Below are 20,928 nucleotides of genomic sequence, written 5' to 3'. Positions count from 1 at the left end.
GGGGGGCGGGCGGAGGAGATGCAGTGAGAAGTCTGTAAAAGGCCTTTGCTCATGGGTAGTAGGAAGGCGTGCCTTGACTTGGCAGGGTGGAGGTGACCACAGGAGATCCCAGCCCCAGGGTCACTGAGGGCAGGGCAGGAAGGATTGTGCTTCTGCCAACACTTGGGGCCTGGGTTGATTTCTCAAGGTTTTCTCCTGGCAGAACATTTTCAAGAGTGAGGCCCAGAGCTGAGCTGAAGATCCCTCTTGTTCGACCTTATTCCCAAAGCAAGTCCGCTGGAGTGATTTCGCTGTACCCACAGGGCGCCCTGAGCCACCTTCTTTCACCTGTCTCAACCACATGTGTGGGTCTACGTGATGGTTGCACCTTCTGCTGTGGACCAGGATGGTCACAGGCAGGTCTGCATCAGAGAGGAGACACAGGGGACCTCAGCCTGCGGTAGGGAGGGTGGGGGTGGAGCCGTCTGAAGGAGAGGGCTCCCAGGTGAACCTGGGACTTAGGAAGACCATGGGCACGGTTGGGAGTTGACAGAGGGGCATGAGGAAATGTAGGGGTGATTGTTGTTGTTGGTAAGTGCTATCAAGTCAGAGGAGCAGCTGGTGGGTTTAAACGGCCGCCCTTGTGGTTCGTAGTCCAGTGCTGATCCACAGCGCCACACCAGATACGGTGTATGCATTATCTTGATTGTGGGAATGGCTTCCTGGAGTGTAAAATTCCCAAACAGAGCAAATATCACTTATCCCTCAGTGAGAGTGTTATCCAGAAAGGCCACAGGCATCACCAGCATGGCTGGCTATCCATCCACACTTAAAGTAACATCTGCACAAAAGCTCACAGTGTGCACTTACTGTATAGGCCATGAGAAGGAAAGAAACAAGCTTCTTAGAGTTCATAATCTAGTTGGAAATGGCACTCAAATCCCCAGATGAACGCACAGCACAATGTCTGGGCTGTGAAGACAGACGACACTGGGTAAGGAAGGGCTGGAGAGGAGCAGGGACTTGTGTGCAGGCTGGAGGGGCTGTGGGCCGCTGGCAGCATTTTACCTTGAGGTGAGCCAGAACCAGGGCAGGGGTACCTGTCTGCCACTGAGTACAGAGGCTACTGTGGTGACAGGAGAAGGCTCTGTGTGCTCTCCCAGAGGCCACACTATAGGATTCGTGTAAGAAGAGAGGAGGCCACACTATAGGATTCGTGTAGGAAGAGAGGAGGATGAGTAATGTTTATTTGGTGAGAAGTTTCTAGCCTGCTAGAACATCTGCCTGTGTTGTTTGGTGTTTGCATACGGACGACCTTTTCCACTTCTAGGCCATGCTGAGATGCTAGAGAGCAGGTAAATGTCTTAGTCAGATGTGTCCCAAGGGCCTAGCAGAGGGCCCATAGGTCTCTAAGGCAACAGGGCCTGTCTGCCTCCAGGCTGGAACGGGGGCTGCTGGCAGTCCTGCTCTTGGAGATCTTAGTGGGGCTTTGCTAAGCAACCCACAGGCTCTGCATTTCCATTGAGCCCCACCCACATCTCTCCCGGGTGTTGTCTTCGGCCTGAGCAGGGATGAAAGCACCTGGCAGCCAGAGCTTAGGGCAGGCACCCCTGTACCTGTGGACCCAGAATGAGCTGAGGAAGTAAGAGGAGGCTTTCTCCAGGTGCCCTGTGGCTTCCTGGCAGCAGAGGTGGGCAATCTTGGGAACTTTCAGCCATGGGGGACATGGAGTGGCCAGTCTAGAACTATCAGGTTGATCAGTGGACCATCACAAGCACCTACTGTACCAGGCCAGCCACAGCCTGTGAACAAAACATGGCTCACCCAAATGGGGGACTGCACTGTAGTAAATGTAGGGACATGGGTCCTACAGGAGCTGAGGAATAGCCAGCTCCTCCTAGGGAAAAGTGGGCAAACTTCGAAAGGTGGCCATTTGGAATCAGTTGGCCAATCAGGACACACTTCCATTCATCCACAGTCCTTCCTGAGTACCCACTGGGACCTGGGACAGGATGTCCCAGGGGCAGGGCAGGGACCTCTCTGGAGAGTTCCACTGGAGCCCAGTCCTGTGGAAGCCAGATCTGTGAATTATAAAGGGCTATGCATGTGGAAAGGTTTTGTCCTTGTCACTCTTTGTATCTGATTCATCAATCACTGGTGACAGGGTAATGCCAGCCAGCCCCTTTTCTGTGGTGTTTTGAATCAAGTCAAATAAGATGTTTTTTCCGAAAGGTTTTAGGATAAATGGGATACTTAAAAAAAAAAATTCACCTGGGACACTTGGCCAAATACTAAGTCTGTTGAGCAGAAACGAGAAGTCCCTGAGGTTGAGGACTTGGATGAGCTCCACAAGGTATTCCCCAGGGGACAGCCTTAGAAAGGGCTGGAAAAGGACTGAAGCTGCAGTCTCCCACCTGAGCTTAGCCCCTCCATCCCTGGTTCTACCTCAGCTCTCATTGCACGCCTCCAGCGGCTGCTATCCAGCTGAGCACACTACAGGAAGAAGGCTCAACAGTTCTCTTCAAAGGTGTGAGTCCCAGGTGGGTAGTGTCAGCTGGGAGAGGCCTGCCTCTCCCTTTCTGACACAAAGCTGAGCAGCACCTTCCAGACTCCAGGCTGTGCTCAGCAATTCATCACCTGGCCACTGAGCCCCAACGACAGACAATGCCGTGCGTGGTAGGTGGGAAGCAGCAGTGAGCGAGACACACAGAAGTCTCAGTGCATAGTTTTTATTGTGTTTCTTTCCGAGTTACTTGCTGTCTGTGGCAAGTGTGACTGGTTTCTTTTTGCCGTAGTAGAAATTTTGCACTTCAAAGAAATGTATGTAAGGTTAAAAGAAAAAGGTCAACAGAGTGCGTTATGTGAAGACCTTGGAGAGTGAGGCAGTAGTTCTAGCATCTGGCAGTGTAGCTGGGTCACCAAAAGCCACTGGCTTTCTAGTTGGGTGATGATGATATGGGGCTTAGCTCTGAGGACTCCTCTGACGGGCCTCTGCCTCTCTTGCAAGTCCCTGCTTCTTCTGGACTGAGCCTGTTCCCCACCTGGCCCTCCTCATAGGCTAATGGACTTGGGGATTGGGCTGAGAGCAGTCATCAGCTCTTTTACTGGAGACTCAGCCACCACTCCTTTCAAATTTCAAGCACCCAGTAGCCTCCATCTGTTAAACATGAATGAAAGCCGGGTCCAGGGAAATTCTCTTCCATGTGCTTTACTGTATCTCATTTTAGTCGTCATAACTGCCTTTGAAAAAATAGAGGCACAGAGTAAGGAGCTCTGGTAGCATAGTGGTTACGAGTCGGGCTGCCAACCTCAAGGTCATCAGTTCGAAACTACCAGCTTTTCTGTGGGAGAAAGATGAGACTTTCTGCTCCCATAAAGATTTACAGCCTTGGAAACCCTGTACAGGGTCTCTATGAGTCAGAACCGACTCCACGGCACATAACAATACAACCAGTAGTTGTGCAGCCAAGTAGTCTGATTCTAGCATGGCAATAAACCAAACCCCTCCCTTGCCCAGAACAAATTGCCAGTAACTAGGCAATTGAAAAAAAAAGATGGTAGCTACTTAAAATTGGCACATACTGAATGGTATAGGGTGCTCATTGCAAATGCATGATGGATTGGGGTGACTGGGCAGTGCAGAGTTTTAGAGGAACTGATGAAGTTTATCTGGCAGCAGTCAGGGTGGGGTACAAAGGAAAGCTTGCACAAAAGCTTGGCACATTCATTCTCTGTGGGGAGGCTGCCTCACAGGGTCCTAAAGATCACTGAGAACTGAAGAAGTCAGCTCACACCGGGTCCAGGTAGGGAGTCACAGAGATTGCAGGAGCTAGACCAGAAGTGTTCAGGGAGCGCAGGACTTCAGGAAAGAATGGTAGCCCTGTGCATAAGGGAGGGGTACAAGGGGAGAACGAAAGCACTTCGTGGTTTGGTGTAAAATTTATTGTATGACGAATAAACAAAGGGTGGGCAATGGAGAGTCCCCTATCCCTCATCACAAGGCACCCAGTTTGCTTTCCTGGAGACATCTGGGCCACCAACATCTCATGACTCCTTCCCCATCCTCCTGTCCATCCATCCGTGCATCCACCCACCACCCCTCTCTGTGCTGCCGACAGTGTCCTCTGTGCCTGCCTCTGCAATTTGCTTTCCACACTGCCTTCGTACCGTTCATACCTGTCCCCGAGCACTGCCCATGCACTCTGTGCCTACCAGAGTCACTGTGGATGTGTCCACAGCATCTTTGTATCTGGCTGCAGTGAGCCCTACTGTAGTGGGTAACCTATGCACTGTCGTTTTGCACATGTGCAAGCCCCTCTGGGGGGAAAATCTTAGAAGTAGAGTGGGTGGGTCAGAAGGTATGTGTTCTTATACTATTGTAGCAGGTGCAGATTCCAGGCCACTTCTTATCCAAGGGCCCAAGTTTGATATTGGAGGCAGGGGCTGAGTGGAGAGATGGCGAGGAGGAGACAATGGTGCCCTCCCACACCTGCTGTCCCTAAAGAGAGTGTCAGGGGCCTGGGCTGCCAGGAAGAACATCAGGAGGGGAATAGTCACATGTCCAGTCTTTCCCAAAATGAAGCTCCAGGGGAAAGGCTCATGATGAACACACATGACAAAATCAGGGCTTTGTCAGGGCAATACCTTCATGTACAAGTGTGTCCTTCCTTTTCTGCTGGGCATTCACAGTCAAGATGGGGAGGCAACAGAGGCCAGCAAAGGGGCTAGTGTGGCCACACACAGCTGGGGAGAGGGCAGTCCTGTCTAGGAGAGGACTGAAAAGGGCTCCTAACCCTGTGGGTACAGGGTAGAGTGTGCAGGACAATGTTCTCAGAGACACCTACTGGGAGGCGGACCAGAGAGAAGGTTTGGGAATGAATGTCATCCTCTTGGCCTTGGGTTTCCATGAACACATTCAGTGTGGAGAGTGTTGACAAACTGCCTTTGGGCAAGTTCTCTGGGGACATTTGGTAGGTTGGATAAGGAACAGGAGGCAGATCAGGAATGGGGCACTGCCATCAGGGTGTGGGTTCAAGCCTATCCCTGCCCCTGTGAGTTCTGGACCTTGGATGGATCCCAGAATTCCACGATGCTCTATTTCCTTGTTGTGAACTGCAAGAGAGAACCTGCAGGGGAACTTGTATGTTCATCCATGTGAAGCACTGAGCAGTGGTCTCAATGCATAGTCTGTGCTCCGTGAGCGGCAGTGTTAAGAGTCAGTAGCTGTTGATGGATTCAGTGTCTACCCTGCTCCTGTGCACGTCATTACCTGTAAAATGAAATGAGCACCCCTCCACTGTCGGGATTCTGTGCAGGGCCAGGCTGGGGTGCTGATGGGAGAATGAGGGCCACCCAGTCTTTCCTGGCAGGCACTGATGCTTTTTTCCCCTGGGTGGGTGTGTGGGTACAGGTAATAGATGACTACAGTGTGATCGGCCGCTCCCTGTTCAAAAAGGAGACCAACATCCAGCTCTTCGTGGGACTCAAGGTGTACCTGTCCACTGGGGAGCTGGGAGTCATTGACAGTGCCTTTGGCCAGAGTGGCAAGTTCAAGGTCCACATCCCTGGTGAGTGCCGTTGTTTTCCTCTTGCTTGCAGGTAACTGTTTGATGTTACCCAAAGGAGCTGAGCCATACCCAGGTAATGATGCTTGGCTGGTGCACAGGGCTTCGCCTACATAGCATTGTGGTCTCTGGTCCCATCAGTTTGTGGCCAGAAGGTATCATGGGACATGGGCAGAGCCTGTCCTGGTAATCAAGAGCTACTGAGCCAAGGTCAAAGCCTGAGATTGAATTCCTGCCTCACCTTTACTCCTGGTGTAACATAAGATGAATTTCTACCTGTCTGAGAGGTGGAATGGCTGTATTGGTCGTAAAGGGTCATTTTGAGGAGGACATGAGGGAGGGAGCCTACCAAGGGCCTGCACTGCCTAGGTGTCACCAGGGGCTTCCTGGAGTGTGAGTAGCCCCTCTCGCTTGCCCAGCAGAGACCAACAGCATTGAGCCTTCTGCTGCCACACATGCGTATGTCTGTGGATATGTGACATCCTAGAAAAAAATGTGATGGGAGCCGCCTTACTGGAGGCAGAGCCTTGTCCTGCCCACCGTGTCTCGACTTGCAGTTGGTGCTCTGCCCATTGTCGGTCACAGGGTGCAGATATGACTCACATGTCTGAACTGGGGAGATGGACACGCTCCCGAGTTAGAGCATGGTGTGCTCTGGGGCCCTGGCAGTGTGGCACCCAGAGAAGGGACTGATTCAGAGCCTGGAGGCATACAGATCATTGGGGAGCACACCGTGGACTGCTGTTAGAGATAAAGCTCCGGATCTCTGTGATCTCTTTTATGTAGTCATCTACTCAGTCATTCATTCATTCTTCTGTCCATTATATATTTTGCTGAGGTCCTTCTGTGTACCAGGTACTGTACTGAGTTCTGGAATCGTGGTACCCAGGTCCTCGTGGGAGGAGACAGGAACTACTGGATAGATACATAACAAATCAGATGACTTCTTTGGTAGAAAAGGGGGAAAGTCAAGCAGGGACAGGGCATGAGAAATACTGGCAAGAGTAATCACGGAAGACCTCTTAGAAGACATAACCACGGCATACTGGCCTGACTAAGAGAATGGAAGGAGTCACAGATATCTGGGGAAGAACATTCTGCAGAGAGAGGCCATGAGGTGGTTGTGTGTTTGATGTCCTTGTAGTGGGAGGTGTGGGACCTGGCAGCCATAGTAATGGCATTATGCACCAGGACCCCCATCTTTAGTGAGAATGTTCACACATACCGCAGAATTGAAAGAACATGACAGTGAACTTCCACACACTTTCCCCCAGGAATCACCACAGAACTTTACTGTGCAACACGCTCAGGGCACCATGTACACTGCACTACACGTGGAAAGCCATCTGAGAGATGAACAGTGTGATTGATGTTGGTTTGTCACTTTTTGGGCAAAACTTCCTCAAGATAATGGTAGTGCCCAGACTCTGGCATAGGAGCAGGAATCCGAGCTACCTTGGCACCTCACCAGATAAGCTTAACTCCCCCTGTTATCCTGAGAGCCTGACCCAAGGGGTCCTTGCTTCCCAGACTTTCTCAAGCTGCTTCTCACAAGGGAGGGCATTGATGACCAGAGGCCTCCCTGGCCCTTCCCCAGGATTTTAAGGAAGGGTGATATTATCCCATTTCAAACATGTAGAAACTAGGCGACAGTCTCCTGTCCTGCCCCTTAGCAGCTCTAAGTCCTCAGCTTGGTCAGACGAGGACACCAGGGTCCATGTGCCTCTACTAGGGATCCTGGGAACTTGCCCAGACCCCAGGGCCTGTGTGCCCTGCACCTGCTCAGGGTAATTTTCTGGGAAGGAGACATCCCTAGGCCTCTTGCAGTTGGGCTAGGGCCTCAGGGCACTGAGAAGCCTGATTACTTCATGGTCACAAGACCCTACTATAGAGGCTAGAGTCTCCCCCTCCCCAGGCTGTGGGTCTTAGCTTTTCAATGGCTCTGTGGCCCTGTCGGGGCAGATAGAGAAGAAGACAACACAGATTGCCCTGGGGTTCATAGGACCAGGCTGACCTTTCCCTCAGCTTTCCTTCCTGCAACCAAGACACAGCTGACCAAACCAGAACCCAGTGGGGACCCCTCACTCTGGGAGATCGGGTGGGGAGGGAGGAGAGATGGTAGTGACACTCCTGAAGTCAGCGAAAGTTCACATTCCTTTGTTAGGTCAGTGTTGCCTTTTTAATAGGTCTGCTTCCTGTTTGTGGCTTTTAAGCTTTTTATTAAATATAACGGGTCTGATCCTTTCATCCCATCCCCCATCTTTCCTCCCTCTACCCTCACTTTCCCCACATCTCCTGCTTGTCTCTTCCTGCTGATTCCTCCCATGGACTGACTTAGAACCTTTTTGAAGTGCTTTTATTGTGAAGGAGTCTTAAGTAAACCCGAGACACTGTTGCCAGCTGCCAGTTGAAAGTCCTGGGCCTGGGGAGGCCCAGGCTGGGGATGTGCAGTTAGGGCCCAATAGGTGGGAGGGAAGCGCCCTGGAGCAGAGCAGGACTCAGGTGGGCCTTCCTCAGTTTCCCGCATCGTGCCTCAGGCTCAGGCACCCACTCAGTGTTGAAGAGGCCAGGCGTAAGTAGTAGGGAGTGTAGGAGAATGCGGTGACCTGGGGACTCCTGCTCTGTGCAGTGTAGGTCCAGGAATAGATGTTTTTCTCTTTTAATAATGTCTTATTACATATTCAGTGAAATTGCGTGCAACAAAGCAGGTTTCCATTCACCAGTGTCTACACACATGATTCAGTGACATTGGTGACGTCCTTCATATTGTGTCAGCATTCTCCTGATTTCTGTGCTAGGCATGCTTTAGGGTATTGGCTGACCACATGGTCTCATATAGATGGCTCTTTTTTAAAAGATGTGTAGTACTGAGGGGTGGTGATACTCATTACTTTATGAGCTAACCTGCTATAGCTAGCTAAAAAGATGACTTGGAGATACTTTCAAATCAAGGCTTAAAGACTATCTCAAGATAGTAATAGTCTTGGGGATTTCTCTGATCTCAATGGGTCCAGTAAGTCTGGAGTTTTTTAAAATCTGAAGTTCTGCCTCACATTTTTCTCCTTTTGTAGCAGAATCCATCTACTGTTGTCCTGATCAAAATGTATAGAAGAGATAAACAGGTACCATCTAGTTCTTACGGTCTCAGGGTAGAGGAGGTCGTGGTTAATGTAGACATTCAGTCCTGTAGACTGGTTCTTTCTCTGAGTCTTTGATTTTTCTTTTGTTCTGGATAACTAGAGATCAATAGTTAAAACTAACTATGTTATGCCAATTGACCAAGTCGTCCCATGAGACTATGGTCATAAACCTTCAAACCCAGAAAACCAATCGTGTGAAGTGTTTGCTTATGTCTAAGAAGTATGCGTAACTGTGCCTCCTATGTGTTTTATCATATATACGTGAATGTTGTTGTCAAGTGCCTTGGAATCAGTTCCGACTCATAACATCCCTGTATGGAGTTTCCGAGAAGTAACTGGTAGGTTTGAATTGCCAGCCTTATGGTTAGCAGTCTAGTGTGTATTCACACCAGGACTCCATATATATGAATACACAAGGATAGGTCAAAAAGTATTGCTACAAAGACAGTGACACCTTTATTAAACAAAAATTTAAAAATGTGAAACTTAAGTTTCTTCCCTGATCCTCCATTTAGGCTTATGCACTGCTGAAGGTAGTGTTTCCAGATCTCTAACTCCACCCCCAAGAATTCTCTGCTCTTGGATTTATATTACGTCTAAACAGTAGTTTTGGTATTCTCGAGGAATTCAAGTCGTTCCTTTTTAGTGTTCTTTGAGTTTGGGGAACAAAAAGAAGTCTGAAGGGACATTGCAAGACTGTAGGGTGGATGGAGTAAGGTTTCCCAGTGAAATTCTAGTAGGACAGTGCTTGCTGCCCTCAAAGAATAAGCATATACATTGCCATGTTGGGAAAAAAAATTCCTTGATACAACTTTCCTGACCTCCTTCTCACCAATGTAGTTTTCAGTTTTTTTAAAACTTCTTCTGAATAAATCCCTGTGATCATCCTGTGTCCTTTGGGGAAATCTATCAAGATTACCTGTTTAGAATCTAAGCTGACTTCTCTGCCTTGAATTTAACTGGTCCAGCAGGTCCCCTACGGTATTTAACTGGCCCAGTAGAACCCTAGAATGTTGGAGAATATTAAAGGTAGACGAATAAACAAATCTGTGTTGGAAGAAGTACAGCCAGAACGCTCTTTAGAAACCAAGAAGGCCATGTTTGGTCTCTCATACTTCGGACATATTATCAGGAGGGACCAGTACCTGGAGAAGGACATCATGCTTGGTAAAGTGGAGGGTCAAGCATAGCAGAAGTTGTGAGGAGGGTGCAAGACCAAGTGGTGTTTCGTTCTGTCATACGTAGGGTCGATATGGGTCAGAACTGACTTGATGGCACCTACCAACAACAACAAGCAGGTTCCCTCAGAAGTCACTGTTTCGATTGGACCTTGCTCTCTGGATCCTATTAGTAAATCCAAGACTTGTCTCCAGTTCTAATTCTTTCCATAAAATCATCTTCATCAGCTTCAATCTTGCTTAAAAGACTGATGGAAAGGCCAGCTCTCTGAACTAGCTGATCTGTGGTAGTATGGGTTAATGTGCTGGACTGCAAAGTCCATTTGAACTGCAAGGTTAGTTGTTCAAGCTCACCAGCCACTCCTCAGAAACCCTATATAGTGTCGCAATGGGGCAGAACTGACTCAATGGCACTTAATGACAACAAAATACAAACACACATACATACACATATAAATATGCATGTATTTAGCCATGTATACATACCTACACCTAAGGAAACTAAGGGGTCCTGGTTTGGCACTATAAGATAAGCACTGGCCTGCTAACCATAGGTCAGCAGCTCAAATCTGCCAGCTGCTCCTCAGAGACCCTATAAAAGGGTCACTATGAGTCAGAACTGACTCAATGCCACTAAGCAACAACATCATACATACCTATACACATATATGCTTCCATCCATAGATAAGTACTTGCACATGTCATTTTTTGTTTGCTATTACAAAGTGTATGTGCCACAGCATTACCTGAAGGTTTTTTTTTGTGTGTGTACATCTTAGTGGCATAGTATACTTTGGTCAAGCAGTGCACACTTCAGCCTCATTTGGCGTTACCTTTCCCATCACTAAAAATCCTAAGTGTCGGCTATCTAGAGAGTGGCTCTCCTTCCCTTGGGAGCCACTAACGAGCATGACTTACCTGTTCATGTGATTTCATATAAGTGAGAACACACAGTAATTTTTGTGATTGACTTATTTTGCTCAATATAATATCCTTTAGGTTCATACATGTTATTAGATGTTTTGGGAACTCGTTTTTCTTTATTGCTGAGTAGTATTCCATTGTATTATATATTGCATTCATCCATTGATGAGCACTTAGGTTGTTCCCATCTTGGCTACTGGGAATAGTGCTGCAGTAGACACAGGTATATACATGTCTGTTCATGTCACGTCTGTTAGACCTCTAAGATCTAGACCAAGGAGTGGAACTGCTTTGTAAGGCAGTATTGCGTGTAAGTTTTTCAGGAATTGTCATACTGTTTTCCATAGGTTGTACTATTTTACCAGCCACATCCGTGCCAACATTTGTTGTTTTCTGTGTGTTTCTTTCTTTATTATTTTAGCAGAAGTGAGATGGCATGTTATTGTAGTTTGATTTGCATCTCTCTTAATGATGTGGCCCTGTGAGATAAAGCACTGGACCACAAGGTCAGTTTGAACCACAAGGTCTGCTGTTCAAACTCCCCAGCTGCTCCATGGAAATCCTGTACAAGGTCACTATGAGTCAGAACTGACTCAGTTAAGGGTAGAGAGCATATTTTTATGTGTTTATTGGCTGCTTGAGTAGTAGTCCTTGTAAAATACAGTAGTCGTGTTAGAAGCTGCCTGATTTCAGGAGGGATAATGAGACTCAGGATCAGATCAAAACTGATTTCTATGTGGTGGAGGTCAGCCATGCCTTCACTCTTCAACCATTTTACCAATTCTGACACCAGCTGCCCACCGCACACACTCGGCTTCTCTGCTGTGTTTGGCAGTGTGCTGTAGTGGCCGCACAGAGAACTCATACACCATGCTTAGGGTTAAGTAATTTATTAAGGAAGTAACAAGTTACAACTTGGGATCAGGGTCAGGAAGCATACAGGCCAAGTCTGGAAGGCTCCCCCAAAGAGGTGAACATTTCCCTCTCATCTTCAGTGCAAAACAGTTCTTTCGGCAGTTCTCTGTGGTGCAAGCAAGTGCCCCTTCTCTCAACCCCCTCAGGACAGGCTTCTCTACGAACATCAGCATCCCGAGCTCAAAGCCCAGTGTAGCAGTTTTATTCAGCTCGCTTAGATGCATTCCCTGGCAGCAGGCTTCTACTGTCGTGATCATGTCTGTGACAGGGTCCTTTCTGGGCCTGCTACTATCCACTCTTCTACAAGACCCTTTGCAGGCCTTTTACTGTTTTCAGTGCTACAGCCCTTGGCCCATCATAGCTCTATTTTAGGAGAATCCTTGTCTCCCCTCTCTCTGCTTTTTCTATCTTCTTTCTTCTCCTCCCTTCTGCTTTTATTCTTTCTGTCTGTTTGACAAACTCTGTGGGCCTGGCTTTACATATAAGCCAACTGTTGGTCACTTTCAAGGCTTGGTCCTCCCACCTGGGCCATGAACTGACCATTCCCCTTTCAGTAGGCCAAAGGCACTTCATTTGCTTAAGTATAGTGACCAATACCTGCAAGGTGCATAAAATAGACCAGTCACAGAACTGGTTGCAGCCCAGGGTCAGAAAAAATGGATCAAGCCAAAAGTTGTTTACACCTTACTCAGGAAATGTCAGTCAACCTGGACAAAAGTAGCAGGGGTAGAAAACTAGGGCTGAGGGGTTAGATCCCTAAAGCTGTTTTTCCAAATAACCAAAGACAAAAGGCCACATAACAAAGCTCATTTACACAGCCCTCTTTAGTAAGTGTCTATTCATAGCCTTTGCCCATTTTTAAATGGGTTATTTGTGTTTTCTTGTTGAGTTATAAAACTTTCATTATTGGATATGCTGTTTTCAAAGACTTTCTTCCAATTGTAGGTTGTCTTTTTACTCTTTTGATCGACTTTTGATGCACATTGGTGTTGATTTGTTGTTAGGTGCTAGTGAGTCAGTTCCATTTCCTAGAGACCCTATGCACAACAGAACAAAACATTATGAGCATAAGTACTGTAATTTTACATAAATTTGACCATAGCAGTTTGCAACTCCTGATTGAATTTTAGTTTAAGAGTCATAGCCAAAACATAATACGTTAATAGATTGTTTTATGGAGCCCTGAATTTGACCTGATAGACAAGGATCCTGAATGACGTAGGTTCCTGCTTCCCAGAAGATGCCATTGGGAATCAGAAGGTTGAATGGATGGCCCCATCCTTCCAGCACCCCAGAAGCCTTCTCAGAAGGTTGTGGGGCCTTGAGACTGGAAAGCCCCTTGTGTATGCTACTACTGCTTCCAGAGAAGTTACCTCCATCTGTGAGGCCTGAGATGGTAAGATGCACTGCAAGGGGAATTAGCAGTCTGACGGAAGCTTTGCTCAGAGTCTCTGGACTCTGTTGCTAACTGAAAGGTTGGTGGTTTGAGTTCACCCAGCAGTGCTTCGGAAGAAAGGCCTGGGGATCTACTTCTGAAATATCAGCCACTAAAACCTCTCTGGAGTACAGTTCTCCTCTGACATGTGGGTGTCAGGGTTGACTTTGGTGGCACTGGAGGTTTTTGATTTAGAGGAAGTCTCCAGGGATCAGTGAGGCTCCTTTAGACAGTTTTCTCCTGCCCTTATCCCAGCTTCAGTCTGTTCCTGCTGAGTGCTTCTCAGCTGCCGGCGCTGTGCCAGGTGCCCGTGGTGGTTAACCTGGCCCTCCAGGCAGCCCAGGCAGGTTGCTCTTGCTACAGTGAGGGCACAAGGAGCAAAGGGGCTGCCAAGTTCATCTGAACATGGGTCGGTCTGGCCCCCACTGCTCACCATGCCACTCCATCTGTCTTTCTGTCCCCGACCCAGGGCTCAGTGTCAGGACAGGAGCTCTAGCCATCTTTGCCCTACCCCCTCACTTTTCAGAATGGAAGGAACTCTTTGAGGAATTGAAATTAGAGAAGAACCTAGTGACCAGTGCAGGGGACTTGTCCCTCACGACATCTGAGTCACTACTTATTTATTCCTCTTCTGAACCACAGAGCCGAAAGTGCCGGTGACCTTTCTGTGTGCAGCTGGATGGTAGATGGAGAGCCTTTTGAAGAGCTCAGATCCCTAGCAGGTGGCCCAACTCCCCCAAGACGCTCCAGAGCCTGCAGATCAGGACAGGTTGTGGTCTGCAGCAAATAGAGCCCAAATCCCACCCCTGTGTCTCCGTCTCACTGTTCTCATGGGCAACCATGTGGTTCACGGCACACTGAGCTCAGTGGTGGGGTAGAGTTGAGAAAAGGCAACTCCTCCAGAAGATCCAGAGCAGCAGTGGCTGGAACCCATAGCCCATTGTGGGCCCCAGTTCAGCCTGCACTTCGCTGCCTTGTCTGAGTGCTGGGGGCCCTGCCTCCTGTGTGGCAGGAATGTAGCTAGCTTTGGAGCCAACCAGGATTCTCAGTCAAACACTGAAGTAGAGATCTGTCCTGTTGGCTACACAACAGAACAAAATGTTGCCCAGTCCTGTGCCACCTTCAGGTCTGCTCGATCGAGTCCATTGTTTCACACACTGGGTACTGTGAGTGCCTAAGAGGTCTGTCTTCTAGCCTTATATCAGACGGTATTCAGAATAGAGATCTGGGGCCCTGCTAATTTTCCATTAGACTTCTCAAGTGTAGGTGATGCTTGGTGGTGGTGGTGGAGTTGGTTCCGACTCATAACTACCCTGTACAGGGTTTCCGAGGGTGATGCTTAGTAACTTTTTATTACTTATCACAGCTTCTTGGGCTTCAGTTACACACATGTCATCCCAGCACCCAGGCACTAATTACCCCATTGTAGAGATGAGGGAGCTGAGACTTGGGGAAGAAAACGCAGCGTGCCCAGTGTCACACACATAGAAGTATCAGAGTGGAGACTCCCTGTGACCAGGGTAGCCTCACATGCAGGGCTGCTGTCAGCACTGTGATGAGGTTTGCACTTCCGCTCAGCAGGCTGTGTGGTCGGAGCGGAGACCTGTGATCTTATGCTGGTGAGGTGGGCTGCTGTGTGGCCCCTGGAGCAGGAGGATGGACATCAGGGAACTGGAGGGGTACTGAGTGTGATCCCCCAGTCTGTTCTGGCTCCTGTTTCTGCCCCCTTCTCACACCTGGGTTCATGGCATGACTCTGTACCTTCCTGGTCATGGCTTGTCACGTGAACGAGAAGGCATACTTTAGTAAAACACAGAATGGCGCATGCATGAGTGAACAAATGAAGGAGTCCCTGCGGTAGACGGGTGAATTGAGCAGGCAAGTGCATGAGGGACTGTAAGGACAAGGCAAAGCAGTTGACTCCCAGTGAGCTGGCGTTTGGGATTCTGGTCTCCTCCTCTTTGCAAGGCAGTCCAGTCCAGCCTGAAAAGTTCCAGGTGAGCCCCTGGGTACAGGGCTAGGGAGGTAGAGATGGTTCTGACCGTCTCGCTCCAAGGTACGTCCCTGTGGGAGCAGCGAAAGCACAGACCAGCATGTCACAGTCTGCACGACTATTCGAGGATTATGGGTCAACACTGAGGGAAGAGGGGTTGTTTCTGAGATCAGGAGAAAGGTCAGACTCCCTAGAGGAGGGATAAGGCCTGTGTGGAGTGCTGGAATCATGTTTGATTTTCTCTGGAACCCTGGCTGAGGCCAGTTCAACCCAGCACAGCCTGGGACCAAGGAATGAAGGGACCATAGAGAGAACTGTGGGGTAGAGGCCCAGAATCTGGCCCCAGCATTGATTCTTGCCTTTCTGTCAGCCTGGCTGGGTGAGCTCCTGCCTTCTTAGAGCTTCAGTTTCTTCTCTCTGAATTGGGAATGTGAATTCTCATAGCACCTTCTCTCTGGCGGGTTCTGTATAATTATCCAAGGCCAAACCCGCTGTCCTTGTCTGTGGAGGTGGACCTGGTTCCTGGATCTTGTTATGAGCATGCCTGTAGGAGGCCTTGACTGAGGGCACCAGCAGCACCCCCAGGCTGGCTCAGGGGCTCCATGCACCATGGACTGCAGCTCCACGGCCTTCATGGTGAAGACTGGCCCACTCCACAGAGGAGGAAACCGGCCCAGAGTGCTGACACTCCTCACTTAACATCTACACAGTTACCAAGTGAATGAGCAGCTTATTCTCTTTCTACCCCTGCGGTCCCCAGGGAAACTGAGCAGTAGTGGGTCATTAGCAGCGAGTGGGCATGAGGCTCTCCAACTCTGCCTCCCAGAATTTGGGGTGGAGCACACAGGGCTAGGAGTCACGCCGACTGCCTCCATTCTCTTTGTCTTTCATCATCTATTTATTGAGCCTCTGGTGTGTGCCAGCCCTGTCTTGGTACTAGAGTGGCGTCAGAGGTGAAACAGCCTGGGGGGTATAAAGGGTAGCCCCTGAATGTCAGCTGTGGAAGGAGCATCCTGGGATGGTTACCAGTTGGTGGGGACAGGCCACTTCCTCGTGCTGAGGCAGCTTCCTCAGTGTGAATGTGGGAATGACCATTCAGACTCCTAGGAAAGTTGGGAGGACCGAACCCCATAATCCTTTCAGAGGGCTGCCCCTGCATCCAACCCAGCAGGTCCCTAGCAGACAATGGCCAGGACTGTGTCACCCACAGCCCCTCCCAGACACTTCCCTCTTGGTTCTAGAAGGACCACCATGAGCACAGCATACATGACCTTTGCCCCCTTACAGACTGCTGACCTAGGAGACAGTTTTGTTGTGTGAGCATTTGTACACTGTAAACTGCACTTGGGTACCAGATGGTGTCTCAGGGAGACCTGATGCCATCTTGGAAGTCACACTGGCCCCACCAGGAGTGAGTGAGGAAGGAGTGTCCTAACAGAAGGAAGCTTCACTGAGGAGAAGCGACTGGGACCTTCCAGAACACACAAGGTAGGCGCCCATGGCATGAGACCTTGTCTCGTGTGTGCTCTAAGTGCATAGAGAAGCTGCAACCTCACTTTCCCACTGTAGCGGCCACTCATTGCCGAGTGTGCAGTGGTTGCTGGGAGACTCTGACCCTGAGAAGGTGTGTCACTGTGCCTTCATGACAGATGGACACAGAGTACGCAGAGCCAGGGGCACACTGTACCCCATGGTTGAGCCAAAGCTGTGATCTTCCCAAGAGCTCAGGCTGCACTCCTGAGCAGGCAGTAGAGGCATGTGTGGCAGTGGACCCTGGTTCCCCGTACACCAGCACCTCTCCAGCAGGGGCTGATAAAGTGGGAACAGTGGAAAGGCTGTGAGCAAGGGAGAGCAGCCAGAGGGAGAACATCTGACGTAGGACCCGACACAGAACTGGGAAGGCTGTGGGCTCTGATGAGGAGTCCACCCACCAGAGACTGGGTCTGTAGGACAAGATTGCTGGATTCCATTTGCATGGAGCAGACCTTAGGGTAGAGCTCAGCTCAGACAGAAGCCTTGTTGGCAGCGTCTTCTCTGTGCTGTAAGGGTGTGCCAGGGTGTACGTGCGAGTGGTGGAGCACTGCTGTGCTGTGCATGGGGCCTTCTTACACCTGCCCGTCAGAGCACTACCTGTGGCCACAGGGCCTACTTCAGAGTCCTTAGGTGACTCATCAAGGACTTGGGACCAGGTGCGTGCTTAAGTCACCTCCCATGCTACTGGTAGAAAGTGGGCCTTGGAAATGAGATCACAAGATGAGCTTAGCTCCCCATCCCCACCCCAACTGAAGTGGGTCCACCACCCACCTGGCCACTGGGAGGACCCGCATTTGTCACCCATCCACCCGCCAGCCACGTCCTGGCTCTGTTGGAAGCCCCAATGAACCCAGTGCTGCAAATCAGGTCCCTTGCCTTGGCAGTCCTTAGCTGCTCCCTTTCCAAAGACCTGCCCAGAGTTGGCGTGCAGCTCCTGCAAGCTCTGAAAGCAGGTGGAGTGTAGAGCTGTATGCACCTGAATCGACCTCCCATGCTGATTTGCCTGGCAACCTCATCCCTTGCCACCAGCCTTACCAGCTCCCTCAGCTTTGTGTTTTGGCCAGGGCAGTAGGGAAAGCTGAGTCCTTTACTCCAGGACATCCCATGGAGTAAACTTCTTACCATTTAAAATGCCTGACACTGGGGATCTCTGTCCTGGATTGGACCAAGGTGGTGCCACCAGCATAGGTTGCCCTCACAAGGTCACCGGGCGCTTCCCATCTCTGTAGGTCAGTGCTAATCAGTGGTGGAATTTGGTTGTAGGAAGTACATACAGTCTGTATATATAACAAGAAATGAAGTTTTCTGCTTTGTTTTTGTTTGGTTTTTAAGAAAAAGGAGCTTAAAGAGCACTAACAACAGTAACTGTCCATGTTAAAGTTCTTCCTGAAAGTAATGTTTCAGGTTAGGGCCTTGCCTGCCAGAACTTCTCTGAACTGTGTGGGGTCATGCTTCCACCCTTTTGGGGTAAGGACTGAGCCAGCTCACTAAGATACTCAGCCCAGATCTAACACGCGGTCACTGCTGGCTGTCCCTCCCTCTCCTCTGTGACCCACCCACCTGCTGCTACCCAGAAGACTCCGCTGCTCTAGTCCCTAGGCTGGACTTAGGAACTAGACAACCACAGCTTGCCCAAAGTAGTGGGTGCTGCTCAGCCTCATGTGATGGTGGCTGGGCACAGGGCAAGCCAGTCTTCCAGTGTCACAGAGAAGACTGGAAATCTGTATTTTTACATTAAGTCTCCTACTTTTCAAAGTGGACTCGAATATTTTTTTATAAAACTATGATTCAAGCAAAACACATTTATTTACAGGCTGCTGTGTGTGACCTTGAATGTGCCTCTGGCCTCTTCACTATTGTCCCCACCTCACTGCACGGGCCCCACAGCTCCATCTGCCCTGGACTGATCTGATGAGAGTGGACTGAACCCGAGAGTTCGCTTGTTTCTCATCTAGCTTTCACACGAGAGGCTTCTGGAAACATTGCAAACTCACTTGGTGCCAAAGGGAGGGATACAATGAGCCTGAGGCTGTGAGGTTGCCCTGGCCAAAGGTTCCCATAAATAGGGTTCTCATAAATAGACTGATAGACTGCACACTCCCTAGGACTTTCAAGTGAACCTCGTTTTCTTTTCTTGTGTCTTTCCTACCCACTTAGCACTCAGTCACAGTGGTAGACTGTTTGCAGCAGATACTGGGGCACCCTCAGCCATGTGCCCTTTGGATCTTGCAAGGTACATGCTGGTGCCTCAGCAAAAGCTGTATCAGAGCTCTGGACAGATGACTGTGGTGACACTTGGGGTGACAGAAACACCACAAGCAGCACACAGCCCCCCTGTCTCCCAGGCAGACTTTGGCATGCCTTTATGCCATTCCTGAAAATCCAGGCAAGCCTGGAGGTCAGCACCTCCTTGGCCTGTCTGTCCACTCTGGATTGTGGGGCAGGGTATCACTGAAGAATGAGGACCTTGGTGGCAGCCAGGCCTGGGTTGGAGTACTGGCGAGATTTTTAACTTTTCTGAACTTCAGTTTCTTCATTTCTAAGTTGGGTTATTTTGAGAGTTTCCTCTTCCCAACTTTTAAAAAACTTTAAATGTACAGAAAAATTGAAATCATTCACTCACATTCAGTTGAATTCATCAGTTAGAGCTGTCAGCATCTTATCTATGTATGTGTGCTGAGCCACCACAGAATTAATGCCCAGACATTGCCAAGTGTTCCTTGGCAGGCACAATGACCTCTGCTTGAGATGCCATGGTCTAAGTGGGCAGGTGATGGGGCTGAGCAGGGGCTAGCTGTGCGGGTGTGGCTGTGAGGAGTGGGAGGTAGTGACCAGGCGCTGTTGGGGAGCAGGGTTGAGGGTGGCCACAGATAACTATTTCAGTCCTTTGCTGTACCCGTACCAGCAGGGAGACCAGGAGATTCTGTGGGTCCCAAGTTAAACAGTGAGTGGGTAACACTGTTCTCTGAGATTCTTCCTGGGTCTTGGGGGGGAGGCAGGATGATTGAGGCGGAGACCCTGAGACCTGGAGCCAGAAGCTTTCCCTGGATTGTCAAAGATGGTGTGGCAGTGTTGGACCTCCTCCTCTAACTTCATCCGGGTTGAGGGGTGGAAGGGTGGCACAGATCAAGATCATCAGCCCATGTGGCTGATTTCTGTGAGGTGAACTTTTGTAATCGATTCTAACCTCTAATTTTGGCCCTTTCTAGTTCTCTCGGGATTTGATGATTTGGTGCAATCAGGACAGAGTGAGGTCTGCAGCACACAGAGCCTAAGACATGTAACAATGGCCAATAGAACTCACAGACCATACTCACAGTGGTTACAAATCGGGCTGCTAATCTCACGGTCAACAGTTTGAAACTACCGGCTGTTCTGTGGGAGAAAGATGAGGCTTTCTGCTCCCATAAAGATTTATAGCCTCAGAAACCCTGTACAGGGTCGCTATGAGTTGGAACCAACTCCATGGCACATAACAACAACATCAGGAAACAACAAATTACAGTTTAGACTCAGGAATGACCGGGTATATTTCTTCCATCAGGAAATTTTTCTCACAGGCAGGCCTCACTCGGCCCCTTGCCTTTTGGTCTCCTGCCCAGGTCTGTCAAATGTTATTACAGAGCTCCACCAGTAAGTGCCCAGAGCCACCCACTCCACCAGCAAACCTCCTCCCTGAAGGCACTCGGCGCTCTCACTCAGTGTGTCGGCATGTCCATGTAGCCAGGAACGTGCTCCATGGGCCAGGAAGGCCATGCCCTCTTGCACCAGTCTCTTGTTTCTGCTTCCACTGTTCTCTGCTGCCATTTCTTTTTTTTTTTTTTCAAGCTTTTATTGTGAATTGGGTCAAAGTTTACATACAAGATCATTAGCTCTACATTCAGCAAACCATACACCTTGTTTTATCTCAATGATTATAATCCCCTTCCTGCAACATTTATCTCACTTCCTCCCTCTTATATTTCACATATGAACGAGGTAAAACATTTGATGTTGTTGTTGTTGTTAAGTGCCATCAAGTCGGTCCCGACCCATAGCGACCCTGTATAGGGTTTCCAAGGAGCATCTGGTGAGTTTGAACTGGCGACCCTATGGTTCAAACCAACTTTGCAGTCTAGAGCATTAGCCCACAGTGCCACACCAGGACTCCCCAAATATTTGATGTATACTTACAAAATGAAAAAATACATATTCATTTAAATATCTAAAGGGCACAGTCTGCCAGCAGACACATAGCCACCATCTTGGCTGCCACTGCTTTTTTTTT

At 49.3% G+C, this 20,928-nt stretch overlaps 1 protein-coding gene across 1 annotated transcript in view; it reads left to right on the top strand.

Annotated features, from left to right (window-relative positions):
• Positions 1–20,928, top strand: part of EEFSEC (eukaryotic elongation factor, selenocysteine-tRNA-specific) — a 411,137-nt gene that overhangs the window by 335,821 nt on the left and 54,388 nt on the right. Inside the window, exon 6 of the mRNA XM_006870488.1 lies at positions 5,390–5,546. Within this exon, the coding sequence (XP_006870550.1) occupies positions 5,390–5,546 (157 nt within the window). The remainder of the gene's footprint in view (positions 1–5,389; positions 5,547–20,928) is intronic.

The sequence above is a fragment of the Chrysochloris asiatica genome, unplaced genomic scaffold (genome assembly GCF_000296735.1).
Source record: "Chrysochloris asiatica unplaced genomic scaffold, ChrAsi1.0 scaffold00142, whole genome shotgun sequence".
In the NCBI taxonomy this organism is placed as follows: Eukaryota; Metazoa; Chordata; class Mammalia; order Afrosoricida; family Chrysochloridae; genus Chrysochloris; species Chrysochloris asiatica.
The sequence above is the reverse complement of the archived record's forward strand: the minus strand, read 5'-3'. Positions and strand labels throughout refer to the sequence as shown.